Below are 17,737 nucleotides of genomic sequence, written 5' to 3'. Positions count from 1 at the left end.
GCATTAGTCATTTTGCAGGGCTTCCACCCATAATCCCACACCCTTATTTTTATCCCTGCCTAATTTTTTCCACAGCTAACATTTCTGGCCACCTTTAGCTAGAGGTCATTTAGTGAATGAGTGGGTCACTGACCAGGGAACCAGAAAAGTTAGGTGTAGCAATGTGTGCACACAGACACACACACACACACACACACACACACCCAGGAAAGGGTCAGCCTCAAGTGAATTGCCTCTGATGATTCTTGCTATCTAGAGACTGTTAGAAAAGTTGCTTTAGAACATAAAAAGAAATCACAACCAAATAAATTTCTATAGTCCATTTTAAATTTGGGGCCGAGGCAGATACACTTCCTTTGGCAGTCCAGGCATCAACAGTACATATGGTAGGACTTGTGTATGTGCTGTTTGCCCAGGAACAGAATTCTTTGTTGAATGCAAATGAATCTGCTTGCAAGATTTGTAAATATTCCTTTTCAGATGTTTTATAGTTCATAAAATGCTAGCACTTTTAGTTGATATGGTCTCTAAAAAGCCAGTGAGATAAGCAGGGAAAGTAATAATGTATGGTCCACTTAGAAAGTGTCTTTCCTACTCCTTATTTAAAGGCATTAGATCCACTCTGAAATCAAGCCACTAATAGGGCTGGAACCTCTTGATGTGGTAGAACTTGTATCTTTGTGGGCTGGATAATCTCCCAGACACAGTGATTGGAAGAGAAGCCAAGAACCTTAATCTGCCAGTTCTAGCATTATGATCATTTTTGGGCACTAGCATTTTGGGAGACCCTTGGAGGAGGAGGGTAATGCTGGCAGGAAATGTGAATTAAATAATGCAGTTGGGTATTTTTGTATTTTATGCTAGAACCTAGTTTTCTTAAAGGAGAGTAAGAAGTTAACTTTTTTCTTACATTGTGAAAAAGATTGCATATGACTTTGTTCTAAAGATATGGACTGGTCATGTTCTTTCCTTTGTGTGCTTTAATACCCCCATTTGATTATCTTTCTCACCCCTGTTGATAACAGTTTCCATCATTTTCTCCATTCCTACTGCTATTAGCTTAATTCAAACCTTTGTTGTTTCCAGCCTAATAACAAAAACAGCCTCCTAACTGCTATTCCCTCTCTCCATTCGGGCCCCCTCCAGTGACATCGCTGTCAGAGTCATCTTTCTAATCAGGCCACTGCCCAACTTAAACTCTGCCTCCCTCCCCCTCGGATAGCCCTTTCCGGCCTGCTGTAACTGTTCGAGACACAGATCAGGCCGCACCTCGCCCCCATACCCCCCCACCCAGGAACTTACCCCTCAGCCCTCACTCCCACTCCCACCTACCTCCAGTTTAGGGTTAAGGTCCCTCCTGCCTGTTCCCATAGCAGATTTTGTTTAGCTCCACCAACCCACTTCTCAATCACATTGTCTTGAATAGCTACCTCTTGGAGTAGTTGTGAGAATTAAAAGAATTATATGTTAAATGCTTAGAGCAGCACTAGTATATTGTAACCACTTTATGTAAGTCTTCTATATTATTACTAGTGTGTCTCCACCTGACTAAATTCTTGATATCAGAGACTGTGTCTTTTATTGTGTATCCCCTGTAGTGTCTGGCACATAGTAAAACTCAATGTTGAATGAACAGATGTTGCTAAGAAATGGTCAGAGCTCAATTTACCAGAAGCCCCAGAGGTACTTATCAGAGCACCTTAGGACAACACCTAGAATTATTTTCATCATGTCACGTGATGATTTGCCTGAACTCTCACTTTATATATATCAGAGTCTTACTTTTAATTGAGGGTCTTAAATATAGTTATATGGGGTTATGAATGAGTATTAACTTTAATCCTCAGAACAACTGCCATCACCTGGCCAAAATTTCCCCAAATCATTCTCTCAAACACGAGCTGCTATTATCTTACCTTCATCTGGTCCACTCATCCATCAAGTCCATACCTAATATCACTTCTTAAAGAAGCTTTCCCAAAACCTCTCACACTGGGTTGGGACTTCCTATTAGGTTTGAATAACATCCTATACTTTTATTACACTGATACTGATGTTTTAAAATAAGTTGGACTAAACTCCATTAGATTAATTTCCATAAGGACAGCGGCCACTTCTGTCTCATACATACATGTCCCGATGGCCCAGGATTGGTTGCATGAATAAAGTCTCTGACCTTAGGAGCTTAAGGTTTCTGAAGTAAAGAATTACAGGACTAAAACTACTATGGAAATGACTAGTTGCCGTGAAAGTGTGCTTTGGAAATTCGAAGGAAGGAGAGACCTGGCTGAAGGGGTCAGTGGTGGCAACATGCAAGGAGAAACATTAGAGCTGAATCTTCCTTGAAAAGAGGTCTAGAATTTGTACAGGCAGGAATAAGGGGGAGGAGACCACTCCAGGAAATAGGAGATAGAGTGTCTAGGGAAAGGAAGTACCTTGATTTGCTAAGCATTGCTAGATTCCTAAAGGGGAAGAATGAAAAAATGTTATAAAGAAGGCCGAGATCAGATTAGAGAACTTAAAAATTTGAACTGAATTTGGTAGGAAGTAGAGGACCATCACATTTTCAGTCAGAGGAACAACTCAATCAGAGCTTGCTCTGGAACAATTAAGAACAAGCATAAAGTAGATTCGTGGAAAAGTATGCAGACTGAACTGAGTTCACATAGGCAGTGGGAGTGGAGATAGAGGGGCCGTATAGGGAGAGGTGAGCCCGTGAAATTAAGACCAGGTCTTGTCTCTGAACAGTGGACAGTATTTGCTCTTCAAGTACTACCTCTCTTTGTTTTTTGTGTCCTAGAGAAAATAAGGTTAAGAATTAGGCGAAGTTCTGAGCCAGGTTCTGAAGTTGAGCTCAGAGGCTGAAGATAGATATTTTTCCCCTAGGAATAGTCATGCAAATAAGCTTATTTGGTTGGGGCCCTTTCTAGTATAACTCAGCTTCTACTAAACCAGGTTGGTGGGGTTGAAAGTTCCAAAGACATTTCTCATGTCCTCATTCACTCTGCTACTTAAAATCCTTCCTCCTACTTTCCTTCAATAAACATTGAGTGTCTGCTACACCAGGCACTGCAAATAAAGCATCGACCAGAACAACAGAAATCTTGCCCTCATGGAGTTTATATTCTTGGTGGGGGAAAGGATCAGGGAAGAGGATATGACCAATGATAAATGAGATAAACAGTGTGTTAGTGGACAAGTGAGCAATTTTGGATAGGATCACCAAAGTGTTAGAATGACATGTAAGTAAAAGTCCCAAGAAGGTAAGGCCAAGCGTGCTACAAGCAGAGGGAACAGTAAATGCAAGGCCGCTGAGGAGACGTGCCTGCTTGGCAGGTTAAACTGCTGGAAGGCCAGGATCCCTACCCAGATGGGTTTTATTTTGAAGCCCCTGTGGGAAGAAGCTAGAGCAGAACAGGGAATGCCAGAGACTAAAAAGCGAAATAGAGAAACTGGACATGGAGCAGGTTTGTTGCTAGGCACAATATATGTCTTTTCCTCATATCTCAGAGGAAGCCTATTTCCTCAGTACAAGCCAAGGAGTGGGTTGCTCTGAGAAACTGGCAGCAGTTACAGGTTTTAATGTTTTTATATGCAAGCTCATGCTCCCTAACCAAATTTTGGCTTATATGAGTTTAAAATGCCATTTCAAAGACCTGCATGTGTCAAAATCCAGGCATATCCTTTTCTACAGGAAGACTGACTACATACACACCCCTACATAGGTACTAAACTCAGAAGTGCACACACGTGTGTCTGCACTCCCATAAGCACGTAATCTGCGTTCATCTAGTAAACGTAAAGTGGCTTTTGTAGGACAATTTCTCTTCCCCAAGAACTGTACATGGTCAGCACAAATAGAACCATCCAATCATCATAGGCCTACCTACATAGTAGACGTCAGTGTAACTTTTACAAATATTTTCGATCTGAGCTTGGAGGGCCAACAGTACGTATGTAAATATAACTTTTCTCAATGAAAAGTAGGGATATCTGAAGAAAGGGGGGTCTCTATTTTCAGTCAGAGGGTACATCTGTATCTCCAGTTCTCCCCGTGTCATTGCAATGCTACTGTAACCATTGTGCCTGCCCAAGTGCCCACCCCAGGACTGCTATCAGACCCTTTCTTGCGGGTCTGTGGGGCCCTGAGCCTCCACCCATGAAGCATATGAGACCAGAAGCCCTTTCATGTTCGTTGAAAATCACTGCTCCCAAATGAGCTTGCCATGCCCCTTCTCACACCTCTCCTTGCCATCAGTAGCAACCACCATTCCAGAGTCGAACTAAATGTCTAGGCCCTTATTTGCCTCTGTTTACAGGCATCGGGTATGGAAGGTTTTTCCCCAAACTGCTGATTCGCATCCACCTGGACTCTTTCACACTCAGTCATTGGTTTATCCCAGCTCTTTTGTGTGTCAGTGGATTTTCCAGTTTCTCTCCCACCATAAAGTGAAGGTTGGGAGTTGGGGCGGAGGGGATGAGCAGAGCCAAGAACAAAGGAAAAACCAAGCAACTCAGTTTTGCCCAGTCTCCAGTGGGAACCAGATGCCTCGTCTGGGCCCTGCCAACAGCAACAACTCAGCACCTGAGTTCCTAAACCTTGGAACATGGGCCTCCTGCCTGCTTCTCCCTACACGTCATTCCTAGGCCATCTTGAAGTGTGTTAAATAAAAAGCTGTGTAACTTGTTTTCAGTGTAGACTTGAAAGTTTGATCCTTGCATACCAGAAGTTACCAATAATGCAAAGTATGATGAGGCCTCCCACGGTGTGCCGAAAACAGGTACTTACACCTTAGGATGAGGGGTTAGGAAGAGGAGAAAGGCAGCAGGGCCTCTGGAAGGCTGCCTTCACAGTGGTTCCGAACTGGTGTCTTTACACCTGGGGACACGGGCTTTGCCAAGACTCACCATAAATTGGATGGGACAGGGCTGTGGAGAGGGGTGAGCTGCCCAAAACTTCCTTGCGGACTCCTGCTGCTTCAGCAGCTGGTCTTATGAAACAGCGTGCGTGAGCGCCCCTTACTGCTGTCACCTAGAATGAGCCCCAGGGCAGGGACTCCACCTTTCTTTGCCTTTAACCCAAACTTACAAAATATTTTTTAAAGCCAAGTTAAAAGGCTTTTGTTTAAAATAAATACCCAACGAAACACCTCAAACTGTTAGCCGCTTGTTTTTCAAGTGTTTGAACTAGAACAAAATGGAATTGTCTTTTCAGCTCTGATTGCTACATTCCCCAGGTCCCAGTGAAAGTCCATGACATTGGTGATTCAGAAAGAGTTCTGTCCCCCTACACAGGATCATTTTGTGGGCCTTCTTTGGGACTGGAAAATCTGAGCAGAGGGGAATTCCTGGGCTCAGCAGGACCCAATATGTGCTCCCTGCCCAGGCAGAACTTCTATCCTTTTCCACTTACTGGTCCAAGCCAAGGTACCCCATCATCTTTGGCCTGTGTTCCCTTTGCCTAAGCTTCGCCCAGGGCCAGCCAACAGTCAGCAGAAAAGAATGGCGCAAGGGAGGACGAGGAGGGGCAGCAGTCAATCCTTCCGAAGTAGAGGTCAGAACCCATCGTTCTGCGGCTCACCGCCAAGTCCTCAAGGAAACATGTTCTCCCTCATCCATGCTGGCCCCAAGCAGAGGAATAAGAGAAAGCAGATGGTTTGGCCCCTGAGGAAGGGACATCCCAGGGGCTGCTAGGGGTAGCCAAGGAGATGGGATTGGGAAAGATCGTGAAATGCCAAAGGAGCCATTTCGGAGTCGTGCTAGTGGAAGCTCATTTCGGCCTTTTCCATGTGTGCCTAAGCCAGCGGGTTTATTATCAGGCATGGGAGGTCCTGGAGCCAGCATCTCAAGACTTTAGGTGGACAGTGCCTTGCTTCCAGGTGATACAGGGCTTTGGAGTGCAGCGACTGGGTTTGCATCCTTTCTCTTCTCTTACTGAAGAACCTTAAGCAAGGGACAGTGCCACCTCTGGGCCTTAAGTTTCCTCTCATGCAACGAGAATGATAAAATCTACTTCACAAGACTGGGACGAGGTTGCAATGAGATGATGTATATAAGGCACTTAGCATACCCCACTGGTTGTTCCTGACACTTTTTACATGTTATGGAGTAGATGGTCTTCCGGGTCCTGTCCAGCACAGACATCCAGTGGGAGAGACATCGAGATGACTTAGAACACCATTTGGCAGGGCAGGTATGTAAAGGCAGAGAATTCTTACTCACCAGAAGCCTGTCTATGCTCTCACTACATTCAGGAGAGGACGCAAACACCTCGGCTACAGGTTGGGGGTTCTTTCAACTGAGGTTGAATGGTGGCATTCTTCCAGTTCTAAGAAGGTGCCCCTTAGGCAGCTGTCACCCCGGGAAATACTTCTCAGTGAGCAATCAAAGGATCATGGGAAAGTCCTTGCACACCTGAAAAGGCCCCACGCATAGGCAGCTCTCCCCTGCTCTCGGCCCAGGCAGGTAGCCGAACCCTGTGACCTCACGCCTACTGGCAGGAATGTGAACTCTCCCCCAGCCCCACACTTGCTTCAGGACCCACTTCCTAAGTGCCCGCCACATCCGGGCGGATGAGCCTGGAGCAGCCCCGCATCTTACATCAACTGCTCTCTTCCCTGGTCACAAACGGCAGTGGCTCTCGGCAAAGACTTTCCTCATCCTTTCCTCTGGCTTCTATAAATAAGCTCATCACATTTTTTTTCAAGTTATGTTTCAAAAATAGACTTCAATTTTTTTCTAGTCTGTTTCTATCCATTTTTCCTGTTTTATTAGGTATGTTGACAGTACTTAGATTATGAAATTTAAAGAGGTATCTGATACCATTGATTTTGGGAGCTGTTCTCTTAAGGTATTGCAACGTGAAGAGAGGAAGGGAGAGCCACACGAATGGGAGCTTCTCTCCCCTTCTCTACCGATTTCCCCTCTTCCAGCCCTGGACCCGGTTTCCCCTCTTCCAGCCCTTCCCCCCAACACCCCACGTTTTCATAGCTCTTTGGAAAAAGAGCACAGGCTAAGAATGGAAGAATTTCTTTTTCGAGTTAAACAAGTCTACATGAAGTTCCAGAAGAGAGGTCTGGAGACAGTTATTCTCTGTGCTAGGGGTGTGGGCAGGGAAAATAGTGCCGCCTCCAGGGTGAAAGCCCCTGTGGTGAATGGAAAGCAGAGCAGCCAGGGAAAGCTAGGCTCACATCCCAAGAACACACACATCCCTCCTGCTGGGGGATTCTGAGACAATGGGACAAACGCTGGAATTGAGTCCACCTCCGCTTGGGAACAACTCTGGACGGTGACTTGTTAGAAAACAACTGGAGGTGAGAGGCAAGGACAGAACAAGTAGTCTCCAAGCTGCAGGCACAGGATGATGGGGCTTGGGGTATAGGGAAAAGGACGGAAACAGGAAAAGGATAATGGAACTCGGTGAAACTCTAATTAGGATTTCATCAAAATACGGTGTCATCTTTGTAGGTATATAGGCCACAAGGCAATTAGTGTGCCATACATACAGTACTTTGAGAATCAAAGCTGCTCTTTGTTCAGCATCTTTCTTGTGGGAGAGGGAGAGTGGGGAACAGCCTGAACATAAAGGTATTGTACACACGGGCCTCCCCTTTATGGTCAGCAGGATCAGGGCCTGCTCACTCCTGCTCTTCCTGATATGCCTGCAGCAGTTCCCTTTCCTCTCCTGTCTGTGCCACAGTTCAGAAGTGCTCATCCCAGGAGAGCCAGGCCAGGCCCCAGCTGGGTTGCAGGAGCCTGTGCCATTGCACAGACCCAGAGGAATGGCCGTGGCTGAAAACCTCTCTGACACCTTCCCTTCCCCATCGTCAATGCCAGTGCTTGTCATCCTGCGGAAGGACAATCTGAGCCATCTTCTAGGCAATCCCACAGTGTGAAAGCAGATGATATTCACATTCCTGCTCTGGGGTTTGGTCTCATCATCCTCAGTGGTATTTTGTGGCTTTCCAGGCTCCCTTCTTGATTGTCACCCTGAGGAATCCCAGCCCAGTGACCAGGGACCTGATCTGAGATAGCAGTTATCCCTCATCTCTCCCAATAGACATTCTCTCTCTCCCTTCCCTCCTCCAACAGACCAGCCTCACTGGGCAAATTGAGATGGCATGATGGCTACTCTCCTGCTGGCTAGGTGGCAGGCTGACAAAGCAGATGGAAGGCAAATACAACACCAGCCTAGAAACTTGGTCTTATGGCAAGAAGGTCTTGTGACCAGGTTGTCAGAATTCTCAAAAGAAAGGGGTACTTGTGCTTAGAGGAGCAGTTCTCAAATGCTGGTCCCCAAGTTTTCTAAGAGTATGGCCTACCTTTAGTCTACATATTAGCACTGCCTTTCTTTACGAAATGATGGTATATGAATGACACATGTGCATGGTGGTACAGCGACTGAGAGTAATGGCCAGCACTCAAATCCTAGGCTCAACCGTTCCTGCATGTGGGACCTTGCAGTTATTTAAACTCTTGGCGCCTTCGTTTTCTGTCTGTAAGATGGAACGCTCATAAGGTTGTTGTGAATTTAAATTAGACAAGTAAAACACCTGGAACACCAAGGAGGCATTCTTCATTACGTTAGATATGTTGGATCCATGTTCTCTCATAATTTCACAGTTCCAAGAAATTCAAATGTCTCAGAACCACTGGCTTAAAGATCCAATTTCCCTTAAATGTGGTTGCAGGTACACAAAATATTCGCACATACAATTCCAAGCCTGACAGTGCAAAGCATCATGCCATCACAAAAAGGTGGAGACCCCCTGAATTAGTCTGTAGGCACCTCGGGTCCCTTGGGGAAGGAGAGGGTGCCCTGGTTTCACAGCCAGATCCCATTCCTATGGCACAATCTAATCGGTTTATTCCCTAAAACACACAGCCCTCACTTCCCCCAAAACATCTCTGTGTCTGTATAAGAACACACCTGTCTACGTGTCACAGCTACCAGTTGTGAGTGTTCAACAGGATGTTTCATACTTGCTTGCTACTCTCAGAGATAACACCCACCTACCCATGGGGTGCCTCTCTTTTCAACCTCAAAGGCCGTCTTTGGCCCTGCCCTGGAAATGTTATGTCCTCCAGGTCTGAGGGCCAGCTGGTCCTGACTGCAGATGCGGGCGAGGCGGGGTGTGGGGTGCAGAGGCAGGGGACCAAAGGGCCGAAGGACTGACCACGGAGGGCTTCATGCTGGGACCTCTTGGCTGCGTGCTCTGAGGTACAGCACCAACTTGCTGCACTACAAAGTGACAGGAAAGCAGCAGAGGACAGCCCTCTGAGTGGTTGAACCTGGGGTCCTTCCCTGTCCCATCTCACCACATACCCTCAGCCCACCCCCAGGAGGCAGGGAGCAGCCCCTAGCCCCTGCGAGTGCATCCTCTCACCACACAGCCTGAAGCCTGGAAGGGAAATCCTGCGATGCCATTCATAGTTGAACACCTTCCCTCCCAGCCTTTCGGGTTGCTGGTCTCTGGGTCTTTGGAGGCTTCCAAACTGGGCCCTTATGCCTTCTATAATGCCCTTCCTAGCTATGCAGATTTCACAGTTACTCCTGCAGAATTTAGGTCTGGATCAGACTCCCTGTTCATGCAATCAGATTAAACACTCACTAAACTTTAAATGTTTTTGATTGGTGGCTAAAACGATTGAGATGTAAAGTAGTTTGGAGAGGCGAGGGAACCAGAGAGATGGGTGGTTTCGAGATCCTAGGAACAAAAAAAGGCTAGCCAGCCAGGAAAGGGCCCTGTGGTGGTTCAGCGAGCTTGTTTAGGGGGGAGGGAGAGCCACCCAGCAGCACTGGCCCTTCCCTGGCACAGGACATTGGCGCTCACGTGAGCAGGAATGCCACCCCCTCAGCATCGCCCCTGCCACCTCCTCTCTGAAGATCTCAGATGCACCTGAGTTGCATAGGGCCCCACCTACAGAGGCAGCAAAGGATCTTAGGGTCCCCTCACTGGGTTTGCTGAAGGGGCCTGCAGACCCCTCAGAGCGCACGTAACAGGGCAGCAGCGAGAGGACTGGAAGAAGTCATTTCCACCTCTCAGTGGACTCCACAGCTCGCTCCGCCCCATCAGAGCCTTCGCAGGCCCTGCTCCCCACCCAGTTCACACCCTGTGACCACCTGAAAATGGCCATGTGCATAAGGCTGCAGGACCTGGAAATGGCCATGTGCATAAGGCTGCAGGACCAGCTAAATATTTGTGGGGCCCAGTACAAAATAAAAATGAGGGGTCCCTTGTTCAAAAATTAATAAGAATTTAAGGAAGGCAACATAGAACATTAAACCAAGTGCTGGGCCCTTCTGAGCAGGACCTGTGCATCATCTAACCAGTGACAGCCCTGACTAGCTGTTTGGGGCAGGTGAAGGGAACTATCTTGCTCTCAACAACTTGACTCCAGATACGAATACACGAATGGGTCTACAAATACACTTTTCTCCCATGCCCTGAACTGCAGACCTGACTAATGCACTAATTAAACTGAATTTTAATTTACACGCTTGAAGCTATACTTCTTGCATTTAAAATACAAATGTGTGCAAAATAGTTTTGGCCATTAGTCCCTCTCCCCACAATCCCCTAAGTCAGCAGTCCCCAACCTTTTTGGCACCAGAGACCGGTGCTCCTATGAGAATCTAATGCCTGACAATCTGAGGTGGAGCTGAGGTGGTGATGCTAGTGCTGGGGAGCAGCTGCAAATAAATACAGATGAAGCTTGGCTCACTCGCCCGCCACTCACCTCCTGCTGTGTGGCCCGGTTCCTACCAGGCCACGGATGGGTCCCAGTCCATGGCCTAGGGGGTTGGGGACCCCTGCCCTACATGAAGGAATGGCTGACTAGCAGCTGGCCCGATCAGGCCTCTGGCCGCATTGCACACGTCCCCGCCGATGCAGTGTCCGTGAGCCTGTGCCACCGCTACGGGCTTGTGCTGCTGTCTTCAACAGGGAAGGGTGGACGCAGGCCAGTTGTCACTCCCACTGTCAATTCAGACCCTGTATCAGTGCCTCCTGTCTTCATTAGAATTATCAGTGACAAGTCTCAGAGCGACCAGCCTGACTTCCCACAAGTTAAGGAATCTTAGCTTGTTCTTATCTCTGGTCAGAAGTAACACTGGATTTGGTTCTAGTCTTTGTAAAGGCACTGACCCTTCATTGAGTTTCCAGGTCTCAAACGTTTGAGGTTTCCAGGACTCTGACAGGACTGTAGAATACACCTGCCAATCACAGTTCTGGGATCCTGGCAGGGGACCCAGTGAGGCTGATGCTATTAGCCTGTGGACACACTGCTCAAATGGTGGTTCTCAAACTTTAGGTGCATTAGTCACCTGAAGCACAGACTGCTGGGCCCGCCCCGGAATCTCTGATGCAGGAGGTCTGGGTAAAGGGTGAGAATTTGAGTCTCTGAGACCCACCAGGTGGTGTTGATGCACCCAGCCCAGGGCCAGGCCACCTGTGCGAACACTGTCACAGGTGATATGCCCAGTCCCCACACCAGACCATGAGACTCCTAAAGAGGGTGGGGTGACCCTGAATGACTAACCATCTGCATGTTTAACCTGCTCCCTAGATAGAAAACAATTAGCCTAAGAAACCACAGTAAATTGGAACAGGGAGTTATAGAGAGACACTGTGCCATTAAGAGACAAAGGTTCTTTGCAGTAAAGTCTTCTGACCTGGGGCGGGAGTTTTTAAGACAATGGTAGGCTGTGGAGGGAGAACAGGTGCTGGGCATATCATCTGTGACAGTGTTTGCACAGGGTGGCCTGGCCCTGGGCCAGGCCTCTCCTGCCCCAGCTCATATAGTGGACAGGCACAGGCCAGGCTGGCCTCCCTGAACCTCAGTGTGTGGGCAAAAACATCTACACTGGGCCCAGGGCTGGCTGCCTGAGGGGAGTGTGTATTTGGGAACTGGACACGAATGAGGCTTTGCTCTACGTGTCAGCCGTTCACGACAGGCACCTTCTGCACAGGTGCCTTCATTCTTCTCCTTCCTACACCTTGGTAGGAACAGACACTCTCTCTCATTCCTGGATAGAAAATTCAACATGGATACTTCCACAGGTGTTAAGACAATACTTCTCCCTCGACCAGAGAGTAATTACTCAGACTAAAATGAAAGTGACAGCTCACCTCCTCCAAGAGGCCTAACCAGATTGCTCCAATCATACTGTGATTTCTTAGGTTTCTAAAACTCATGGCGGGCAAAGACCATTCAGCAAATATATATCAGTATCTTGTAGGAGTCAGGCCTGAGCTGGGGATACAGCAACGAGCAAAGACACCTGTCTTCCCTCAAGACACTGACCATCTCATGTCTCTTCCGAGGTGCGCTGCTCTCTCCTGCCCCAGCTCATATAGTGCCTCAAATGTCCCTTCAAGAACTCCAAGCCCTCCCCAGATCCTTGACACTGTCCCTGTGGGTCACCCCAAGCAAGAAGAGAGAATATTAAAATTAATAAGTTAAACTCAAAGGAGGATGGATGGCACCAGAGCTGTGAGAACCTGTGAGCAAAGCAGCATCGCTCCTCCAAGGACTCAGAACCCCTCACGCCTGCCTGTGTCAGCACACATACACGAGCATGCAAGCGCGTATGCAGCGCTCACAGGATCACCTCCCCACCTAACAGGAAGTCCTAACTCCTCCTTTCTTCCTGGGACAAAGCTCTTCCCCGCTCTTAGGGTACTCAGCCCGGATAGCTGCCACACGCCCACCCTACACCCCCATCAGGTCTCTAAGCTGCAGGTAAGAGCAGTAACACAGCCCCTTGCTGGCCTGGAGAAGGCTACAGGGGACTGTGCTCCCTGTTCTTAGCCTGACTCCAGGGTCTGTGTTCAGGGGAATTTAAACCCAGTTTCTTGAAACTGGGTTGAGGAGGAAGGGCAGCCTATCAACTCTAGTAAGAAAAATACATACTTAAAAAGAAATAAAGTGTTTTACTCATACACACAAATACATACTCTAAACCGCACCCCCTCCCACCCCGCCCCCTGCCTTCCCCGTAGCTGGTAAAACAATTCAAATCTTAGATCCATTTGTCTTCCAGGGTCCTTCTGGCCTAGGTTTCCTAAAGAGTGTGACCCTAGGAGCCCACAGCACCCCACCAGCCCCACCCAAAGGGTCCCAGAAGGAACATTCCAGCTGCTCCTGGATCAGAGAGGCAGACGAAGCAGCTCTTCAGGAAACAGCCTCAGCCCCGCTTGGGGCGGGAGGGGACAGGCTGTGTCTTCAAGCCTCTGACCCTTCGGCACTGCCGGCATCCTCTCTGCCCCACCTCCCAACCCAGCTCTGGAGGCTGAGTGAGGTGAGAGGCTCTGCAAGCTGGTCCTCCATCTCCAGAGTCCTGGGGATTCAGCTCACAGTCTGAATTCCAGGGGGCCCGAGGCAGGGGTACAGTTAGAGATCTTGTTCTCAGGGGTGCACACTGTGGTGGCAGGTAGATGGCCCTTGCATCTATACCCCAGTCTGCTCTTTAATCCAGTCCCGTAATACAGGGAGCCTCGTGTACACGCCTGGCTTGTCCCTCTGCGCACAGCCATCACCCCAGCTCACCACGCCAGCCTGGAAGATGCGCCCATCTGCCTCCACGCTGGACAGGGGGCCTCCGGAATCGCCCTGAGGGGATACAAGCCCTGAGTGCCTTGTCCGCCTCCTCAGGCCCGCCCCAGCCCAGGCTCCCCCATGACACCCACCTGGCAGGCATCCACACCCCCACTCAGGTAGCCCACACACATCATGCGTGGGGTGATCTGCTGCGGCAACAGCTTCTCACAGGTCGTCTGGTTGATGACACGGATCTCGCCCTTCTGCAGGATCAGCACCACGGTGCCTGGGGAGAAGGCAGGACAGGCTGACCCAGGCAAGCGGGCCCCCGAGGGGCCTGTGCTGTGTGGGGAACAGCACCACCCAAGACGCTCGCACAAGAGTCACCAGACCCCAAACTCTGGAGACATCCCAAAGGCCTGTGGCTGACAAATGGCTAAGTAACTGATGACACATCTACTCGACAGGATATTATGCAGTCACGTAGCGTCCCTGGGTAGCAGGCTGGAAATGTGACAGGTGATATGAGACTGAATGTACACCATAGGAACAGCATGTGAGAAGTAAACAGACTAAAAGATAGCAACGCAAAATGCCCACAGAGGCTTCGTTAAGGCGGTAGAGCCTTAAGTCAGGTTATTTTTCTTTTTCCTGTCCATAATCTACATTTTCGGCAGGGTGCTACATTAATATCAGCACTGATTTTTTTTTTTTTTTTTCTGTTTGACAGTTTAACTAATGGCCTACAGATGGAGGCAGAAGGACAGAAGCGGCCTGGTTCCCACCACCGGTCTCAATCCAGGCACAGCTCGGCAAGCCTCTCTAAATCCCAGTGTTCCCACAACAGTTTTCTTAAACTCACTAGGTACCATTCGGGAAGGTGTTTTTATCTTCATTTTACGGGCCCAGAGTTTAAGCAACTCACCGAGGTCACCCAGTGCAGTAGCACAGGCCTTCCTGCGCCAGGCCCTCAACACTGTCACAGTGCCTAGCCTCCTCACCCCCACTTTCACTAGAAGCCTCCATTTCCTCCCGGAAAGCCTCATCCTGCGGGGGCAGGGAGGGGTGGGGGGCCGGCCCTGCTCACCGCCCTCGTAGGTGTGACCCCAGCCAGTGACCCAGATGGCCTTGCCAGCCGGGAAGCTGTGCGAGGCGGCGGGCAGGCAGATGGGCCTCACGGTGCTGCTGTACTCCACGGGCTGCTCCAGCTCCAGCACTGCGATGTCGTAGTCGTAGGTGAAGTCGTTGAAGTAGGGGTGGCTGATGATGCGTTTAAGCTTGCGCTCCTGCACTCCTGAGGCGCTGCGCTTGCTCTGGTCATGCAGACCCAGGAAGGCGGTCCACATGGTGTGGTCAGAGTACCTGTGGAGGGAGCGCAGAGGGCCCCCGGGGTGAGCGTGCCACCCAGGACAAAGCCACCACACGATGAGGGAGGGGGGTGGCTCCTGCGTGGCCGCCACCCCCGACCGGAAACTACTAGGTGCCCCTGACACCGCACTCAGCCTCCCAGTCCTTTACTGTTTTCCTCCCTTAATTCGTTTTTATCTGATTACTAAAAAATACCTTATTATGCCTTACTAATCTGATCTTTCACAGAAGGACTAACACACAACTCAATTAGAATACTTTTCTAACACAGTGGTACATATTCTAAGTGACATATGAATTGAAAAATAGGTTGAACTTCATGTGCTAGGTTTGTTGTTGGTAGCGGGGTCAGTGTAGCAGTTCTGAAACTGTGTCGTGTTTACTGGAGGAATGAACAACTAAGGACAAGACACAATGTTGTTGGGAGCCAACTTCTGGTGTGGGAAAAGGGAGCCACAAATAAGGAGTGGGGAGTGAGGAGAAGAGCCCTGTGTTGCTGGACAGCAATCAGAAGTGGCAGAAAAAGCTCATGATTTTTCAAAAAAAAAAAAAAAAAAAAAGCCTAAAAGCAATGATATCCCCAATAACACCCAGGCTTGGTTTCTAAATATCCTTCTCCATTAAAAAGAACCAGGGCTCTTTGGAGAAATGGTTGATTTCAGGTCTAGAACAGGTAAAGCATAAAGTGAACCTGGAACATTTGTTTCATCAGGAGTGAGTGCTCAAACAATAATGGAGCCAGTAGGAAAAGGCACTCACTGGCCCAAATCAGGATCATCTGAACATCAAAATAAACAATAGGATTAAATTGCTATACATGCTGAATAATAGAAAAGGGGGAAGGGAAATTTCTAAGTACATCCTGAATCTAAAAAATAATTTCAAAAACATTTATAAGGGGAGAAGGAAAGCTATTCTTTACAGAAAAACACCAGCTAATAAATAAAAGATGCCATAAGAAATCACCTACCATAACAACAACCAACACATGCAAGAATCGTTGAGGAATGCTAAAACCACTGGTAAAAGGTTGTTGGGGAATAAGACATTCACACAGGTTCAAAGTATCATCCAAGAGTATTCATAACCAAGGGAGAAAAGTACCTTTACAATGAAGAAACTCTGGGACACCACTTTAACCAAGTAATCAGATTTTTCTCTCAGTCATCCCCATTAATAAGATATCATGTGCTCCCTAAGAAGGACACAATATCAACTAGGTAGTATTTCCTATAAAAAAAAAATGTGTAACCTAACTCTAATCAAGAAAAATCAATCAGAAAAATCCAAATTGAGAGACATTCTGGCCTGGACTTTTAAAAAATGTAATGCCATAGATTGGGGGGTCTCCAGTCCCTGGGCCGCAGACCGGTAGCTGTCTGTGGCCTGTTAGGAAGCAGGCCACACAACAAGAGGTAAGCGGCGGGTGAGCAAGCAAAGCTTCATTTGTATTTGCAGACGCTCCCCAGGGCTAGCATCACCGCCTCAGCTCTGCCTCAGATCATCAGGCATTAGATTCTCATAGGAGCACTGGTCCCTGGTGCCAAAAAGGTTGGGGACCACTGCCATAACAAACCAAACATAAAAGGCTTAGGGAAACTGTTTTAGATTTTTAAAAAACTAAAGAAAACCAATGAGTAAATACAAAGCATAACCCTTGACTGGATTCTAGATTTCTGGGGAGAAAAAAAGCTATAAAGGACAATGTTGGGAGAACTCAAAGACATCTGATATATGGACAGAATGCCTGCTAACAGTACTATATCAACACTGTCATTTCTGGATGTGATAACCGTACTGTGGTTACATGAGAGAATTTCCTTGTTCTTAGTAGATATAAGCTGATGTATACTTAGGGAAGAAGTATCATGATGTCTGTACCTACCCCAGAAATGGTTCAGAAAAATATATGTGAATGTCTTCAGACACCTGGCTTAGAAGGATCTGTGTGATCAAACTTATTGAGGAGTTGTGTAAAAAGCTGAAGGAATTTGAGAGGAAGACTTTAGTGTCAGTCACCAAAGAGGGAGTGGACCTTTCAGAAGATGACGAAGAGAAAAATAAACAGGAAAGGGAAAAAAAGTTTGAAAACCTCTGCAAAATCATGAAGAACATCTTAGAGGAAAAAGCCAAAAAGGTGGTCATATCCAACCGATTGGTGACAGCCCAATGCTGCATTGTCACAAGCATATATGGCTGGACAACAACCACGGAAAGAATCTGGAAGGCCCAAGTCCTAAGAGACAATTCAACGACGGGTTACACAGCAGCAAAGAAACACCTGGCGATAAACCCTGACCACTCCATCACGGAGACCGGCAGAGGCCGACAAGGTCAGGTCTGTGAAGGATCTGGTCGTCTCACGCTATGAAACCTCACTCCTGTCTCCCAGCTTCCGTCTGGAAGATCCCAGATACATGCTAACAGAATCTACAAGATGATCAAACTTGACCGCAGCAGTGCTGAAGATGACCCCATGGCTGGTGGTAGCAAGGCTGCTGTAACTGAGAAGAGATGATGACACGTTTTATGTGTGAAGTAGACAAAGCTCTGCCTAGAGAACGACTTGGTCCGTACTTCATCTTCATTCCCTCTGATAATATATTTTCACAGATTTTTTCCTTTATTTTTGTTAACATTTAAAAAATCTGTATGGCATAACAATAACTACTTCAGGGGAAGGTAAGATTTCTTCCTACTTCTAAGTGTAGTACTGTGATACTTGGGGCACTAAAGCTGAGCTAGTTATTCTTTTCTAGTTTCACATGAGCTTATTTTACCAGATCGAAGTAATGTTTGTTGTAATGTGTGTGGAACCTCACATTAA

The 17,737-nt window shown here is 47.8% G+C and overlaps 1 protein-coding gene across 1 annotated transcript in view; it reads right to left on the bottom strand.

Moving 5' to 3' along the window:
* Nucleotides 1–13,013: 13,013 nt before the first annotated feature.
* The window catches only part of ST14 (ST14 transmembrane serine protease matriptase), a 36,919-nt gene continuing 32,195 nt past the window's right edge, over nucleotides 13,014–17,737 (bottom strand). Inside the window, exons 17-19 of the mRNA XM_039878834.1 lie at nucleotides 14,630–14,904; nucleotides 13,692–13,828; nucleotides 13,014–13,614 (exon numbers count right to left, since the gene is read on the bottom strand). Of these exons, the coding sequence (XP_039734768.1) occupies nucleotides 13,453–13,614; nucleotides 13,692–13,828; nucleotides 14,630–14,904 (574 nt within the window). The 3' untranslated portion in view covers nucleotides 13,014–13,452. The remainder of the gene's footprint in view (nucleotides 13,615–13,691; nucleotides 13,829–14,629; nucleotides 14,905–17,737) is intronic.

This window comes from Pteropus medius, unplaced genomic scaffold, assembly GCF_902729225.1.
Source record: "Pteropus medius unplaced genomic scaffold, Ma_sr-lr_union100, whole genome shotgun sequence".
In the NCBI taxonomy this organism is placed as follows: Eukaryota; Metazoa; Chordata; class Mammalia; order Chiroptera; family Pteropodidae; genus Pteropus; species Pteropus medius.
Note: the sequence above shows the minus strand (reverse complement) of the source record. Positions and strands in the feature narration are given on the sequence as shown.